The following is an 18,048-nucleotide window of genomic DNA, read 5'->3' as shown; positions in this document are numbered from 1 at the left end:
TTCCTTCCTTCCTTCCTTCCTTCCTTCTCTCTCTCTCTCTTTCTTTCCTTCTTTCCTTTCTTTCTTTCTTTCTTTCTTTTTTTCTTTTTTTCCATAGCAACATAATAGTTTTTCAGATATCTGAGCCAGTGTCAAAAAAAGTCTAATGCTCAACACTCTTTCTCTGGTGTTTCAGTAATATCTTTTTGAATGTCATTGATTGACCAAACTAGCCCAGAACTTACTATGTTGTTAGGCATGATATATGGGAGCTAGCATCAGGAGGATCAACACTCAGCACAAATGAAGAAACCATTGTATCTTGGAGGAAAAGCTCTAGAATTTGATCATGTTTCCATCAGCTCCTAAAGGTCATGGCATCTTGCATTTATCCACTTTCAAGTTCACTTTGTTTCTTTCTCAGATTCTCTCAGATGTGTAGAAAAGGGGTATTATTTGCACATACAGGTAGTTCTTACTTTGCATGGCACAATGTTAACCAAAAATCAAGTGTATAATCAAGTTTTTGCAAAGTGAAGACACTAGTTCCATATGCGTGGGGTTCGGTTACCACAATACCATGCACCGTGCAAAGCAAAGGCCACTTGTACGTTCATATTCTTTTTCACTGTACTAGGGTTTCTATGTATGCTCCTGGCCTTCCTTCTACTCAGCCCCAGGAACGTGAATCACCCATTCATTCATTCTATAAGCACATTTTGAAGTTCACTGTCTGCCAGGCGCTGTGTCCCACAAGTGGCTTTGGCAATTAGACCAGGCTTTGGCCTCCAGGAGCTCACTTCCTAGTGAGAGACTAGAGGCTACTCTGCATATGCAAAAAAATCATTTGGCAGCCAGACATGTACCTGATCCAGGAATTTTGAAAGGGGGTGACAGGAAACTCTAGAAACCAGGATCTAACTTTGCAGAAGCCCCTGAAGTTCTCCAGGTCCCCACTATTCAGGCATCACTATCACTGTCACCTGGATCACTTTCTGGCTCGGCTGTTGTTTTTGCACTAAACACCTAGGAAAAGTGCAGAGAATGAGTTTCGTCTTCTCTTGGTCCCCAAGTCAGTGAAACACGGTAGAAAGCATGTGGGTTTTGCATTGCAAAGGCCTGGCTACACTAACTTTCTGGGAGACTTTGGGAAAATCACTTCATCCTTCTGAGCCTTGGTTTTTCCATTTGTAGGCTGCAGCTCAGTAACCTCCTTCAGTGGGCTGTTGTGAGGGCTCAGGGAGGGCTCGTGTGTAGAGGGCTTAGCTCAGGATCTGGGCTGGATGAGGTTTCTGTAAGTGCCAGCAATTGCTTTCAGCCTGCAACCAGCCTTCCACTCCAGCCTTTCCCAGCCAGTGCCTTCCCTGAGCTCCTCAGTGGCAGGTTCAGCTTTCTCTCAGCAAAACGGCCCTCTTTGCCTCCCCCAGAGCTGTGGTTTAGCGCTTCACAGGGTAAATTCTGCTACACCTTCCTCAGATGGCTTTGCTAGCGCTGGGAGTGACTTGTCTCCAGCATCCTTCAGTGACCTGAGCCTATGCACTCCCTCGTGCTCAACTGCTTTTCCCTGGGCCCAGATGGGGTGTTTCCTGTTCCTGCCAAGGGTGGGGGCCTTGGACTTGAAGGATCCTCCAGCAGAGAGATAGGTGAGGTGGAAACAGATGACCGTCAGGAGGGGCTGATTCCTGGGAAAGGCCTGGGAGAAAACACTGGGAAAGAGACCTGCTGGGATCCAAGATTCCCCGTGGGATCTAAGAGTAAGGAAGGAGGTGGGACATGGAGGAAACTTGAGGGCAGTTTCCTGGTGAACGCAAAGCGCAAAGAGACTCCAGAGACAAGGCTGGGGCAAGGAGAAGCAGCCGGGCCAGCATCTTGGGATGTTTTCACAAGTAAGCAGCCCCTGGAAGGCACAGGGTGGCTGAGAAAGTTCTGTGATAACTGCTCTTTAGGGGTTTCCTCATGCTTCTCAGCATAACTTCTGAAACTCGGGCCTCATGATGTCTGCTTTGCTGATTTCCTTTTAAACGGGTTCTTCAAATAATCCATCCTCCTGCAGCTAGCTACACCCCTTCCTTGCAAATGGAGGGGTGTTGTGCTCCCAAATGCTTTGGAGAGGGGGTGACATTGCACAGAGAGCATTGTTCCTAAATGACATGTTGTTGCAAAGGCAGCAGTGGGCCTTTAGTGTGAGCTCAATATCTGTCCTTGGGAAAGTGCCAGGCCCTGGGCTCCATGGGGAGAATGTTCTCAAGTGTTAGAGTTGGGGTTTTAAAAAGATGCTAATTGCCACAAGATTTCATTATCTCAGGCTCCTAGTGTTGGGGGGATGCCTAGAGAAGTGGCCAACAATTAACACGTACATAAATAATTGGTGACATTTGCACTTTGTGAAATAAATCCTCAGCGATGTTGCTGGAAGGCTTCCATGTGGAGGTTTTTTCCACTCCATTTACTATTCCTTTAGGCCAAGATAAAGAAAAATAGTCTCACACTTTAGAAATGCAAGTGGGATAATGGTCTCAGACTTATGAGAACAAGTTAACCTGGAGAAGGACAGCACTGTGACTTGTAACGGTGTTTTCTCAGATATGAGAAAAAAGACCATTTTGTTCCCATTGTCATGGGGCCAGGTCTAGACCCAAAAGCTTTTTCACACAGTTGTCTGGGGCATTTGGGGAGCAGCATGACCAAAGAAAAGAGCACAGGCTTTGGAGACAGTGGGGCCAGAGTTCAAATCTAACCTCTGCTGTGTACTGGCTAAGGGACCTTCTGCAAGATACCAGCCTAGATGCAGGTCTCAGTTTCCTGTCTGTGAAGGGGGGATGAGAACACTGCATGACTCGTTAGGTTGTTGGGAGTAAATGAGGTGTGTGGGCTGTGAAGCAGGGGAGATGTATTGAAGTATCTTGGGGAATGGTTACTAAAAGCAAGCTCTCATCGCCCTTGGAAATGGCTCCAGTTTAGTCTTGAGTGAAAAAAAGCTAAAGACACAGAGGAAAGGGACCCAGACTGGAGATACTTCCTCCAGCGTGCTCAGCCCCGCTGTCTTCTCTACTTCCTTTCGGGCTCCTGAATATTAGAACTGATCTTCACTACCATATGGTCCAGGGACAGCTGTCAGCCCTCCCGAGCACCAGTCCAGGAGAGCCACCCCTACACTTGACATTCTTATCAGTGCTCAGGAACTCCTTTCTGTCCAAAGACTGTTTGGAAGCTGGGAGCCTGTGCTTGGCCCACACTTATTTCCATGTGAAAACTGTGAGATTAGGGTGGCCATAGCAGGATGCAGATGTCCTTGGGCCCTCAGTGGGCCTGCAGAATGGTCTGTTGGTGTCACTTACAACCCAGCTCTTGGGTGTCACTGGGAAAAGGCACCGAGGTTTAGATTGGGGCTGTTGCTCTGGAGCAGGGAGACACATTCCCTTCCACAGTCGGCTCCCCGGGCGTGGGAAGAAGAGCTGCCTTAGGCCTCCTTTAGCTGGGGTTTGCTTATGACAGCACACTTTTCTCTCCAGAGGGTGGAATGTGGGTGTCAAGATGTGTATGTACACATAAGTCAGCACACGTGTGGACACTCAGCTGTGTCTTTTACCCATGGCTGACTGTGTCCAGCCTCCCAGCTGTCTCATGTGCCCGTCACCACCATCAGCACCTGCTGTCTCCTCCATTCCAAAGGGGCTAGAAGAGAAGGCAGCTGGATCCTTTGCAACTTCTCATATCCTTAACTATTCTGAAGTTTTGCGTTTGCCAGCGTATGATGGCCACAGGAGCCAGGCAGACAAGCCCAGTGGTTTGGCAATCCAAGACAGGCCTAGGATTCACAGCAACTTAGAGGGCTGCAGGCCTCTGGCCACCGCAGCAATTCCTTTGGGCTTATTGGGCCTTAGTTCCCAGCTCCCACCAGGTTTGTGTCTCCCAGACACAGTGTCTAGCTTGAGGACAGGAGTCCAACTGCAGACTGCAGGGAACCAGCTACCCCATCTGCTGGGAGCCCACCTTGAGGAAGAGGCCAGCCCCCTTCCCCTCCCCACCTACAGGATACACGGGCTGTCCTTTGATTGTCTGGCTGGGTCAACACTTCTCTGCTGATGGTCACAGCATTATGCAGCTCGACCCACACTGTGGCCAAGATGGGAGGGAAGCACCATATCCTGCTGCCTTGAAGGGGAGCACATGGAGGCAGCAGTGCTCATCACTTTGCAAAGCTGTATTTATTGTGGGTCTTTTTACCACTGGTGCCTCCATGATGGCAGGGCTGAGGCTCCTGTTTCACTCCTCTACCAAGGAGAATCAGGATGACCTGTTGGGGTTGGGTGGGCTCTGTCTGTTGAATGAAGAAATGGGTGAACACACATACTGAGTCAGTGTAATGAAAAATGCTAACAAGATTCACATGGACTGTGGGCAGAACCCCCTGTAGCACTGTTGGTATTCAAATGCCTTGTGGGCGTGGAAACCTCGGCTCAGAGAGGTGAGAAGTCTCACCCAGGAGCACTCAGCCAGGAAGCGGCAGAACTGGGATTCGAGTGCACTCTGCCTGCCTGCTGGAACTCTCCATCGTGTACTCACTCTGCAGACGAAAGGGAGGACTCGCCTGCACCTGCTGCAGATGTAGCGGGAGAGGAAAAGGGAAAGCGCAGCACTTAGAAGGGGAATTAGTGGTGCTGGGAGGGACACTGCCCACTGGGGTGTGAGCATTTAGGGCTCTTCCCACAGAGCTGGCAGCCCTCCAGTAATTGCTGGAGTGGCATGGGGTGATGGGGGGCAGGCAGTGTTCCTGCTAAATCTGCTGTAGCTTCTCCTTCTCTCCATCTATCTCAGCCTCTGTGTGAGTTGCACCCTCTGGAAAAGGCTGCAGAAAAGCCCTATTTATCTCCATGTGGAGAAAAGAGGCTTAACAAATTAGCTGATGCTTAAATGGTGAGGAAAAGTAGGACAGAAATGTTGGCCAGTTGTCCTGTGGGGTTTTCTGATCAATTGTCTCCATCAATATCTTCCCTGTGTGAGTCCGATACTACGTAGAAGTACGTCTTAGGGTGGCCAAGGCACCCGCTTGTCAGTCAGGTTGTTTGCTGTGCTGGCTTCTTCCAGGACAAGCAGAGAACCTCTCACCTGCACAGGTATACTCAGACCTTCAGATTCACAGAACTACATATTCTGAAGCAGGGCTGTCAGCCCCTGAAGCCAAGAGGCAGGGTTGGAGCTCTGAAACAACACAAGATCTCAGGCACATCACAATTACCAGTGAATTACGATCCCTAGCAGTGGAGCCTGGGGGTCCTCTTTTTTAAACCTCCATAGGAAATTCTTAAATGCAGTCAGACTGGAGAGTCATTGCTGAAGAATGTCAGTGCATGATAAAACTTTACCTCTCACAAATGGTCAACCTTAGATACATGTCACTGTAAATAGGGGTACTGCTTACCTGTTCAGACACTTCCTGGGATGGGACCTTGTTACTCCTGAGGCACCCATTTCATCTTGAATGACTTGGAAAGTCAGAAAGTTGTCTCCTATATTCAATTGATATCTGCCTCCCTGATTATGGAAGCCACTGGCTCTAAGTCAACACTCAGAGGATGCACAGAGCAATTTCAGTCTCTCGTGCACATAACAATTTAAAGACACCTATACTGTCCCACCTCTAAGCATCCCTGATCACTTTAACTGTCCCTCTCCATGGCTGGCCTATAGTGTGCATTATCCTTCATCAAGTGGGGTGATCTGGTTAGGTCAACCCCTCAAGGGGTGGAACTGACTCCTCCCACACCCTCCTTTCCATGAGTTGAGCTAGAGGTGAGCTAGAGCCCAGCGATGTGCTTTTACATACCTTGGCAGACAGGCAGGGGCAAGTGTTATCTACATTTTACAAATGAACAAACAAGACCAGAGCGGTTAAATGACAGTTGGGTGGAGGCAATCCCCTTTAGTTTTTCCTCAAGGGTGATGCTTTCAAACTTCATTTCTCCATTTGCCCTTCTGCTTCTGGAAACTGAGTTTAGGACTTTGAGATCGGCCTTGCTAAACCACGTCTTTAGATTCAGTTCAGCGTTCCAGCCTCTGAGATGTTATGCCATCCTCCCAGATTTGCATCTGTGCACATTTGGTAAGAGCATTGCCAGTGTCCTCCACATGAGTGTTAAGAAAATGTTGGGAATCAAGGTGGCTAGAGCCCAGCAATTTGCTCAGAGCATTCTCAGCCCACCCCATCTCCACTTCTCCCTCCATCTCTTCACCAGTGCTTCCAGGCTTTTGAAGACCCCCCTGAGAGTCTGCGTGTTGGGAGGACAGAGGCTCTGGACTGGGTGGCTGAGACTCCACCCTGAAGTGCCCTCCTTTCTCTACCCTGACTGGAGGCTCCTTTGAGCTTTGGCTCATTAGCCCTTGCAGCTTCTCTGGGGAGAGCCCGGTTAACTGAGTTTGTAGAAAGGGCGGAAAGTGTCTTAAGGATACGGCCTTGTAGTGTAGCCAGGTACACGGCTTAGTATCTCTTGGAGCCTCCTTTCTTTCCAGTGCAAGAGAGGGCACCTAGAGCCTTTTTCCCGAGGTTGGGGAGGAGTGGCCAAGCCATTTTTAGACCTAAGTCATTATCTTGGGGAAGGGAAGATTCATGGGGCCATAGCTCAGGAAGAGCATGGAAGGCTTGTGGGGATCAAGAGACTCACTGGATGCAAGCTAGAATGTGAGCAAGTCGGCGAGCAAGGCTGGACACCCCAAAAGGAGAAAGCGGCCACTTTCCTCTCACTGCTTCCTGGGAAAGGCTTGATGAGTATGGACGCCATTCTCTATGTTTCTCTCTTTCTGAGACTACATGCTTTGGCAGACAGGAAGGGGCAAGTGTATTCTGCAATTTACAAATGAACAAACAGAGACCAGAGTGGTTAAATGACGGCTGGGTGGAGGCAGTCCACTTCCGATTCAGATGCCAGGGCTGATGCCCTCACACATGGCTGGAGACATGGCCCGGGAAAGGCACCTTAGCTGCCCTTGGTGTCTGGTGGGGTGTTGTCTGTAAAGGATGGGGTGCTAGCATCACCTGGGTACTTCCATGGCTCTATTAGCACATGCTCGTATGTTCTCCAGCAAATAGATCCATTCTAATGTAGTGAGGGTCTAACAGGACCCTGTGCATGACAATTTGCAGACCTAGGGCCACTGGTGGGGTCGTCGGCACAGGCCCTGACACCTCCATGCCTCATTTGTTGGGAGTGAGACAGATCTCTATGTACTGATGAGGAAAGATATTCATGTTGCACTGATAAATCAGAAACTAAAGTCTTAACTCAATGTGTATTTCATGGTCTGATTTTAATGAAAACACTTGTTTGATATCTGTCTGTAGCTATTTACTTGCAGAGGTAACTGTAAAATCTTCTAGAAGGGGACACTTCAAACAACATTTAGAGGATAAATTTGAAGGAATAAAGTGGGGATTTTCACTAAGGCAGCATACTTTTTTAAATGGTACAAGATGTTGGGATGCTGAGCATTTTTATTTTTCTCCTTTTTTTTTTCAATAAAAGGAATAATAAAATTACGTTACAAACAAAAAAACAGGACTCCAATCTGATAGCTCTTGTCCATGTTCATAGTCTGCCTGGCACAGTGCCCAGGCTCAGCAAGTACTTAACACCTGCGCACGGGATGTATTCATACGGGACATGCTTGGAAATCATCAGTCTCTTCCAATTCTTCCAATCTGTTGGCTTTCCAATTGAAGGAGGGGAAAGCACTTATAAACACATACAGGAAACAAAATAATTAACTGGGTTCTGTCTGCCTCAGCCTTCCACTTCATTTGCATAATCAACAATGTTTACTGAATACCTGCTGTGTGCTGGTTACAGCTATTGGGACACAGCTGTGACCTACGAGATGTGGCCTTTGACATAATGGAGCCCCTGTTCTGGCAGAGTAGACAGACAATAAGAAATAAATAAACTGATAGCCATTCAAGCACAAGGATGGCAAGTGCCATAAAGAAACAGATCAAAACACTGTAATAGAGAGTTATGGGATGGGGTTACAGCCCAGGAGCTGGAAAGAGCTTTGTTCTACAGATCCTAAAGAACTGAAGGCAGCTTGGAGCCCCCAAGCTGCTGTGACCTGCCATCTTCCTGAATGCCACTCAGTACGGCTGGACTAGACAAGCCCCCATAAATCCCTCGTTCCAGTTTCCTGATTCTGTAACCTGGATTAATGGTAACACTCATCCCCAAAGCTCCCCTGCAGAAAGGTGTTTGCAGGCATTCCTAGGGAAGGAAGGCTGTGCCTGTCCCTGTGGCCCTGTGCTGCCAGTGGGAACCGGAGTGTCTAATCTTGCTCTGGGCTGGTGCAGGAGAGCGTGGAGGGAGAGCAGGAAATCAGATGTCTGTGTTCAGATGAAGCTTCTTGTAGCTAAGGCAGCCAGAGCAGGCCCCAGGGAGATGGCATGTTTTGTGAGGAAAATATTCTCCAAGAACAATGTTTATAAAACTCTGTCTGGGCAATCATCCTGTGTCTGCCAGCTTCTGTCTTGCTTCCGTTCATGTTGGTTCTTTTTCTCTCTGCAGGCCGTGGAGACCAATCTGGCTTCCAAGGACAGCCACTGGGTCTTTGTGAATGAGGTAAGGGCCCTAGAAATGTGACGAGCATGGCCTGGACTGAGCCTCTAGCCCTTTGGGGAAAGGTCAGCGTGATCCTTTTGGGTTCAGTTCCAACCTGAGGGGCCGTCGTGAATCCTGGTGCTCCACCTAGCTCAGGCAGGAGCTCAAAGAGTTGAACTTGACCTAGCAGGGTGCTCACCTGGCGGGTGGGAACCGCAGGAGAAATTCTGACTGGGGTCCATGAGGAAGTCAAAAGTCAGAGGGCAGTGGGTGAGGTGAGGCAGGCAGTGGGTGGGGTGAGGCAGCCAGGGGCTAGAGCAATTAGGGCAGGTCAGGAATTGGGATGCAGTGGGGTGGTGCAAAGGAATAAGCAGGGGAAAAAGGCTGAATTTCATGCAGGATAGCAAGGGTGCGCATGAGTGTGAGCAAGAATGTGTATGCAGGGTGTGCACAGGTGTGTGAGGGTGAATCAAGTTGTTTGTGTATGTCTGTGTTTATGGTGTATCTGTGTTTGTGTATGAGTTTGTGTGTGTGTGTGTGTGTGTGTGTGAACATGCATGTGTGTGGATGTGCCTGTGTGAAGGTGTGTATATATGCATATGGATGTGTCTGAGTGTGTGACAGGTATGTGCATGCATGTGCAAGTGTATGTATTTGTGTGTGTATGTGCATGTGTAAGTATATGCATATGAGTGTATGTGTGTAGGTGTGCATGTACAAGTGTGTTTGTGAGATTTTCTGTCTTTATGTGTGAACTGTATGTGCTGAGTGTATGTACAGGGGAGTGCATGTAAATTTTATGTGTGCATGTGAGTGTATATGTGTGTGTGCATGAGTGTATGTTAGTTTGTGCATGTATATGTTTGGGTGTGTATGTATGAAAGTGTGCATATATCTGTTTATGAGTGTATGTGAGTGGTGTGTGAGTTGTATGTGCATGTGTGTTTGTGTGTGTGTACGTATGTTCATGTGTACAACCAGTACGTGTAGAGATAAGTGTACCCATGTAAAGGAGATAAACAGGAAGTCTCTCTCATGACTGACATCCCACCAGTTTGGCCCCAGGGAGGAATGGCAACACCAGGGATCATGGTGGCCTGGCCTGCTCTTCATCACTGTACCCTGTCTGGCCCTGGCCTCCTGCACGTTGCAGGCATTAGATGGGAGTCACACACCCTAGCTTTCCTGAAGAATCCCCTCTGCCCACATGTCCTTTCAGGAGCACTGACCAGGGTGGCCTGTGTGACTCCGGTGTGCTATATTCACTGACAGCTCACTCAGAATGTGTTTCTGGTGCAAACTTTGATCAGGGCTATGGCCTTCAGCTGTTTCTAAATCAGCTGATCAATTTCTATTGGCTTCATTGTGGAAGATGCAGGTTTATTATGTAGGTAATTCATTCTCTGATGATGTCTGTTTCCTCATTAGTTCTTTGCTCATATGGCTGAAATAGTCTTGGGTGGCTTATTTTAATAATTGCGCAGATAGTATCAGATTGTAACTACTTGCAAAGTCCACTTTTTATAGATTTTCCTCCATGAATTCACATCTTATTAGCTGCATGTCCACAGAGGCCAGCTGGGGACGTGCAGTAACTGTCCATTTACCGTGGGGTGCAGGTGGTTGTGTTGGTAATTAGAAGGGACATGACCGCTGCCTCCTGTTTTCAGAGCCTGTGCGAGGCTGCCTTGATCCTTGACAAGTTTGGATTCTCTGGGGTTTGCTGACTTCTCTATGGTTATTCACAGTTCAGTTTTCTTTGTTCCAAAGGAACAATGCAGTCCATGTGACCCTGAAGTCAAATGTCTGGTGCTGGTTTTACTTTTCTGATGAATCCTTCAAATTGGATAGCCAGTATTTGTTGCCAGTCTTCAAAAGAAGTGCTCTGCTTTTACATTCCTAACCTGTTTTCTTTTCTTTCCCCGAATCCCCACCCACCCTCATGGGCCCCTTTTCTGTCCCTCTTGACTCATTCTTCAGGGCTGGAGTTAACTTCAGACTAACTAGTATACGGTGCCCATAGGGCACTCCATACTGGTAGGCACATTGGCATTACTGGGGCAGCTGGAACCCAGGGCTCTGTGTCATCAGGAGGAGTCAGATGTGGGGTATACCTGTTGGAGGCACACTGGAGTGGCTTCACCTGACAGGATGGTGGTGTCTCCCTGTGGCCAGCAGTGCACCCTGGGCCAGCCTGGCAGCACACATGGATGGTGCGAGTATCTCTGAGCTGAGTATGTCATCCTCCAAATGTGAGGGGCTTCGAGGGAGCACCAGTTTCCTCCTTTCTTGGCTTCCTTTTCTATGAGGGAAGGAACAACAGCTAATATTTTTATTTTTATTTTTGTTTTTTGAGACTAGAGTCTTGTTCTGTCACCAACGCTAGTGTGTAGCGGTGTGATCTTGGCTTACTGTAACCTCTGCCTCCCAGGCTCAAGTGATTCTCCTGCCTCAGCCTCCTGAGTAGCTGGGACTACAGGCGTGTGCCATCTTGCTCTGCCAATTTTTATGTTTTTAGTAGGGTGGGGTTTCACTATGTTGGCCAGGCTGGCCCCGAACTCCCAACCTCAAGTGATCTGCTCTCGGCCTCCCAAAATGCTGGGATTACAGGCATGAGCCACCGTGCCTGGCCAGCTAATATTTCTTAATCACCTACTATGTGCCAGGCACTTGTCAGTGCATTTGTTACCTTCCTAGTCCTCATCAACAGCCCTGTATGGCAGTTATCATCATCCTCATTTTGCAGATGGGAAAACAGAGTCTCCAGAGGTTAAATCACTTACCTAAGGTCAGGAAGCTGTTAATGATGTATCTGGGATCCTATTTGAGGACTGTCAGGCTCCAAAATTTTTTTTAATCAAACAGTAACCTCATGCACATGGCCTTGGGAAAGATCCCTGACTCATAGTCAGTGTCTGATTCGGTGAAGCCAGTCAGTGGGGCTTGGGTAAGCACACTGACAGGGAATACCCTTGGGCTGGCCCTTGGTGCCAGCTTGTGGACCTTTTTGAAGTGTTCTATCAGAAGGTTGGGCCTATTGAAAAGTTCTCACCCAGGCACCCCAGGGTAGCCTCTGCTTAAGGACCAAGATGTTTTCCAAATTACATGTAGGCTTATCCTTAGGATCCAGCTATATTCAAGACTACTGTTTCTGGTTTCAGCATGGCCCCAACTGAACACAAGAAGTCCTGTTATTCTTATTACAATGTGATATCATTTTAGGCTTTGCCTAATTTTTAAGCTATCCAAGTGTAGAGCACAGACAAATAGTTTGCTAGCCTCCTGTTTGTCATATATAATGACTAGAGATAAAATAAGGGGGAAAATAAAGAAAAAAAAAGAGTCAGGGGCAGGCATTTCCTGACTCTTTCCAACATGCTCCAGAATTCAGCTGCCGCAGAGTCCTTGTCTTCCCACTTCTTGAAACTGCTCCCCACTTCTCTGGAGGAAGTTCAGCCTCTCAAACAAGCTCAGGTCTGTGCCTCCCCCACCACTGCAGGTGTCTTTGGGGCCTCCAGTATGGCCCTTTAGCTGTGCCCCTCAATCCCCCTCATTCTTTATAGGCTCTGCCTTTCAGTTTCTTCCTCTGCATTTGATTTGTCTTATGCATTTTCCTGGGTTCAAAATACACACTCAAGGGCACATGTTTTTACTTGCTTTCTTTATGCGGTGGTTTTCTAAATACATCTACCTTCTTGCTGGTGAGTACTGGTTATACATATTACAGACCTGGTTTATTTGGAGAAGAAATAATTGGATGCAGAGAAAGCCTTGTGAATATGAGCCCTACTGACAGCTTCTGTAGGTCTCTGGGCACCACTGTGGGGACACTGGAGAGCGGATGTGTTTTTAGTTACGCTAAAAGCATTTAAAGAATACTTTTATTAACTGATTAGGTTGCAAATTACTTTAGAGAGGGTGGAGGATTCAAAAGAACTTGTGGAAAACAAAATGAAGCATTAGTCAAGGTGGCCACTGGACTGTAAGTCCCTTGAGGGCATGGCCAGATTGAGCTCATCACTGAATCCTCAATGTCCTGAGCAAGGAATAGATTCTTCAAAGGTTTGTTTGAAGGCAGGTCGATGTACATAGTATAGAGCAAATTGCGTTGACAAGCATTTCCCTGTCTGCCTCAGAGAAAGGACAAAGGCAACAATTAAGTCCCGAGTTTCAGCGGTGGAAAGGACCTCTGTGGGTCATTCATCAGATGTTGTCAAGTTCAAGCCCAGCCAGCCTTCACTCTGGATGAGGTGGGTGGATTTTGGAACCTCTTTATCAACCGAGGTAAAATGTTTCCTCTCAAGGCATCCTCCAGCAGATGCCAGGAGAGTGGGTAAACCCTGTGGGCCTGGAGACTCACAGGTATGCTTAGCGCTGGGTGGAACCTGGGCACAGAGGACAATGCCCTCCCCATGAGGCTCTGTGCCCAGGCAGGAGGCACACACCTCATGGTCTGGCTTCTTGGGAACTTTGTGCAGGAAATTATTTTATAGGAAAATAATATGACTTTCCAGCCTCTTGAAGAACCAAGGCTGATGGGGACTTGAAGCACTCTGGTTGTTGCCGGGTAGCTTCCATTGTTACATGAATTCTTCCAGAACCAAGAACACACACTTTGTAGGAAATGGTTTAAGATGCTTAACAGATGCTGTGGGTATGCACACATAACCTTTGCACCTGGGTTTTCTCAGAGAGTGTGTCTCTAAGAGGTGATCAGCAGGGGCCAGGAGGAGGTAGCTTCTAAAAAGGGAGGAGGCACAGTCAGCAGGCCCTCGGCACTTCTTCCCTATTGTCAGTGTACATCAGTGGCTCCACATCTCATGTCCATCCCAGACATTGCCCTGGAGCTCTAGACCCAGAGATCCAGCTTGACTCAAGATCCTTTTGACTTGGCCACTTGGAAGCTCTGTCACCCCCTCCAACTCGGCGTGCCTCTTTCCAAACTCACCATCCTCCCCAAACATGGTTCTTACTTGGTGCTCCTGATCTCAGACACCACTGTCCCCATCATTCTGGTTGGCTCCCCAGAGATTGAGAAAAGCCCACATCATGCAGCCCACTGCAGGATGACCCTGACCCCACCTTTACACCCTTATTTACTTCTTACTATTGTGTTCATATCTCATGGGTCATCCCCGCAAATGGATGGGTGACTTCTTGTCTCTTGTATTTATTTTTCCCTCCTAGCTTTGGGGTTTTGCCAGGGTTTTTCTTTCCACCTGCCATGTGCTTCTGGATCTGTGATTGTCTAGGACTTCCCTTTCCTGTGAGGATCTGCTTAACATTGCCTCCACCAAAAGGACTTCTGGATTTCCCCAGTAGGGTGATCCTTTCAGTCTCACCCAAGTTCTGCTGTGTTGGGGAATGATGCACATGCTGATTCTCTGGAGAAGCTAATCTCCTTTCTCTAGGGTTTCCTAAAGTTCCTAGCATAAGGGGCTGACACACAGGAGAGCTCACTGGGTTAAGCAATCTGACTGTATCCTAAGAGACCTCCCTCTGCCATCCCAAGGACGAGGTCATCCTTGGGATGCTCTCCTGTTCTTGAGCCTCAGGGCCCAGCCCTTATCTTATCACTTTCACTAGTTTGTCACCAGCAAGTACTCAGTGGGGATCCCTACAGGCCAGTCTTTGCTCTGCCTCAGAGCGGCCTCTGTCAACAGTCCAGGGACATCACTCCAGACTTTCAGATCTTCCCTATCCTAAAGCATACACCGAGTTCAAGCAAATGAGAATAAGATTAGGCACCACATGTATAATGTGAAAGAGGAAGATGCTAATGCTCTAATTGAAGAAAACAAAGAAGAAGACCATGATATTATGCTCGCTCCATTATAACAATAAGAATGCGGAATCACATAGCTTTAAGAAATCTCTATTTGGGACCCAGAGAAAGAGAGGGAGGGAAAATATTTTTTCTTCCTTTTATTTTGAAGATTCCAATTCTGTTGGACTGTTCAGTCCCTGTACCATTTACCGTCTTCAAATTTAATTTAGTGACACTCAAAAACAATTATGTTTGTTATAATCTTTTCACCTGTTTCTCTCCCAGATCAACTGAGGGATCTTTGAGGACAGGGAGCGCATCTTACTGCCTCTGTAGACCCAGCTCAGAACTCTTGAATGAAGACTAGGAGTTGCCACTTATCAGACCTTATGCAGAGCCAGACATTGTTTTTGAGTATCATCTTCGTTATGTCCTTTTTTTTTTAACTGAAAAATAACAGCTTTGTTGGGGTTTGACATGCAATACCTACACATATTTAAATGTACAAGTTGTTAAATTTGGCATATGTATATACCCAGAAAACCATAACCACAATGAAGGTAGTGAACATATCTATCACCCCAAAAGTGTCCTCAGGCCCCTCAGGAATCCTACCCTCCTGCCCCACTTTCTCCCACTCTCTAGGCAACTAGTGATCTGTTTCTGGCTCTATTGATTATTTGTATTTTTGCATGTCATGTAAGTGGAACTATGTAGTATGTACTCTTTTCTGCTTTTGTCATGGCTTATTTTACTCAAGGTAATTATTTTGAGATTCATCTTATGTTGCAATGTTTCCTTTTTATTGATGAAGAATATTCATTTGTACCTGTACATGGGTATACTGCAATATGGTTATCTGTTCCTCTGTTGACGGACATTTGGGTTGTTTTAGGTTTTTTGCTATTACAAATAAAGCTGTTATGAACATTTATTACTTTCCTTTTTCTGGGGCTTATATCTACCAGTGGAATTGCTAACCCCTATGGTAGATTAATGGTAACTTTTTAAGAAACTGCCAGGTTGATAAGAGTTTTGATTGCTTCATACCCTCTTCAGTACTTGGCATGGTCTGGCTTTTTGATCATAGTCACTCTAATGAGTGTGTGATGTTCCTCATTGTGATGTTAATTTTCATTTCCCTGATAACTAACAATACTAACAATACTTCCTAGCATCTTTCCCTGTGCTTATTTGCCATTTAGATCTATGTATCTTCTTGGCAAAGTATTTGTTTAAACAACTTACCCATTTTTATTGAATCTTTTGTTTTCTTATTATTGAATTCTGAAAATTCTTTTTATATTGGGATACAATATTTTTTAAAAATCGGATATATACTTTGTGAATATTTTCTCCCAGTCTGTAGCTTTTCAGTCTAACATTATCTTTTGAATAGCAGATATTTTAAATTTTTATGAAGTTTAACCTATTAGTTTATTCTTTTAAGAATATTACTTTTAGCATAGCATCTAAAAGATGCCTGAACTCTTGATTCTGTTCGATTGCTCTATTTTTTTTCTATCTTAATGCCAGTCCCACACTTTTGGTTACTATGGCTTTATGATATGATTTGAAATTAGATTTTCTTAGGCTTCTGCCTTGTTCTTCAGTTTCAAAATTGGTTTGGTTATCGTAGGTCCTTGAAATTTTTGAATACATTTAAAATTAGCTTGTCAGTTTCTAAAAAAAGCTGACTGGGATTTTATTTGGAATTGCATCAAATCTATAGTCCATTTTGGGAGAATTAACATCACAAAAATATTGAGTCTTCTCACCCACAAGCAGGATGTATCTCCCTGATTATTTAGGTTTTCTTTAATTTCTCTCAATATTTTATCTTTTTTAATGTACAGATCTTCACATCTTTTTGTCAGATTTATCCCTAAGTATTTTATATTGTCAGAGATACTAAAAATGGTGCTTTAAAACAAATTTTAATTTCCAGTCGTTCATTGGTAGAATATACACATGCAACTGATTTTGCGTATTGATCTTGTATCCTGGAACTTTGCTAAACCCACTTACTAAAACTAGTGGAGTTTTTCATAGATTCCATTAGATTTTCTTAAAGAAAATATTCTTGACTATCATGTCCTCTGGGAAAAAGATAGTTTTACCTCTTCCTTTCCATCTGGATACCTTTTTTTTTTTTTTTTTTTTTTTTTTCCTGATTGCGCTGATTAGTACCTCCAGTTCAGTGTGGAATATAAGTGGCAACAGGAGACATCATTTTTGTATTCCTGATATTAGGAATATAAACAGTTTTTCATCATTAAGTATTAGGTTAGCTGTAAGTTGTTTATAGATGTTCTTTATCAGATTGGGGAAGTTCTCTTCCATTCCTAGACTGGGGAGAGTTTTTATCAGGACATGATAATGGATTTTATCTAATGCTTTTTTCTGCATCTGTTGAGATGATCATGTGGTTTTTCTTTTTGCAGTTTATTAATATGCTGAATTACAATCGATTGATTTTCTAACATTGAAGCAATCCATTATCCCTGGGGTAAAACCTACTTTTCACATTATATTATCCTTTGTATATATTGTTCCATTTGATTTGTTAAATTTTTGATTAGGATTTTTCTCCTATGTTCACTAGGGATATTGGTATTTAATTTTTTTTTCTTTTCTTCTTATGTCTTTCTTTAGTTTTTGCATTGGCATAATGTTGCCTCAAAAGTCAGTTGGGAAGTATTCTCTCTTTTTCAGTTTCAGGAAGAGTTCATAAATAATTATTTTTTTTCCCCTAAATGTTTGTTAGAATTTACCAGTGAAGCCATCTGGGCCTGGGGTTTTCTTTAGAGAAATGTTTAACTACAAATTAAAATTTATTTACTAGACATAGAGCTATCTGTTATCAAGTATGTTTGGTACTTTTTGTCTGTCAATAAATTTTTCTATTTCATCTAAGTTGTCAAATTTTTAGGTATGGGCCAGGCATGGTGGCTCACTCCTGTAATTCCAGCACTTTCAGAGGCCAACATGGGCAGATCACTTGAGGTCAGGTGTTCCAGACCAGCATGGGCAACGTGGTGAAACCCCATCTCTACTAAAATTACAAAAATTAGCCAGGTGTGGTGGCACACCCCTGTAATCCCAGCTACTTGAGAGGCTGAGACATGAGAATCACTTGAACCTGGGAGGCAGAGGTTGCAGTGAGCTGAGATCGTGCCATTGCACTCCAGCCTGGCCAACAGAGTGAGACTCTGTCTCAAAAAGTCATAAAAAAAAAAAAAAAACAACCAAATAAAACTCATAGGTATGAAGTTCATAATATCCCGCTATTATCCTTTTAATATTTGTTGAAACTGTAGACATAGGATCTTTCTCATTTATAATATTCACTGCTTGTCTCTCTTTTTCTTGATCAGTCTGATTGGAGGTTTATTGATGTTATTCATTTCAAAGAACCAGTTTTCAATTTCATTAATTTTTCTCTATTGTTTTCTATTTTCATTTATATTAATGTATTGTTTTGTCTTCATTATTTTCTTTTTTCTGTTTACTTTGGTTTTAATTTGCTGTTTTCCCCGCTAGTTCCTGGGGAGCAAGCTGAGATCATTGATTTAAGACCGTTTTCTTTGCTATGTTTCCCTTTAAGTGATTTAGTGACATCCCACAAATCTTGATATGTTGTGCTTTTGTTATTTAGTTCAAAATACTTTCTATATTACTTTTGGGTTCCTTCCTTGACCCATGGGTTTTAGAAGTATG

At 45.0% G+C, this 18,048-nt stretch overlaps 1 protein-coding gene across 3 annotated transcripts in view; it reads left to right on the top strand.

Moving 5' to 3' along the window:
• Positions 1-18,048, top strand: part of GRID1 (glutamate ionotropic receptor delta type subunit 1) — a 771,066-nt gene that overhangs the window by 446,185 nt on the left and 306,833 nt on the right. For all 3 annotated transcript variants that reach the window (XM_032266950.1, XM_032266952.1, XM_032266951.1), the window contains one exon: positions 8,529-8,582. In XM_032266950.1, coding sequence (XP_032122841.1) covers positions 8,529-8,582 — 54 coding nt within the window. The remainder of the gene's footprint in view (positions 1-8,528; positions 8,583-18,048) is intronic.

This window comes from Sapajus apella, unplaced genomic scaffold, assembly GCF_009761245.1.
Source record: "Sapajus apella isolate SASKATOON/1434 unplaced genomic scaffold, GSC_monkey_1.0 scaffold163, whole genome shotgun sequence".
Classification (NCBI taxonomy): domain Eukaryota; kingdom Metazoa; phylum Chordata; class Mammalia; order Primates; family Cebidae; genus Sapajus; species Sapajus apella.
Note: the sequence above shows the minus strand (reverse complement) of the source record. Positions and strands in the feature narration are given on the sequence as shown.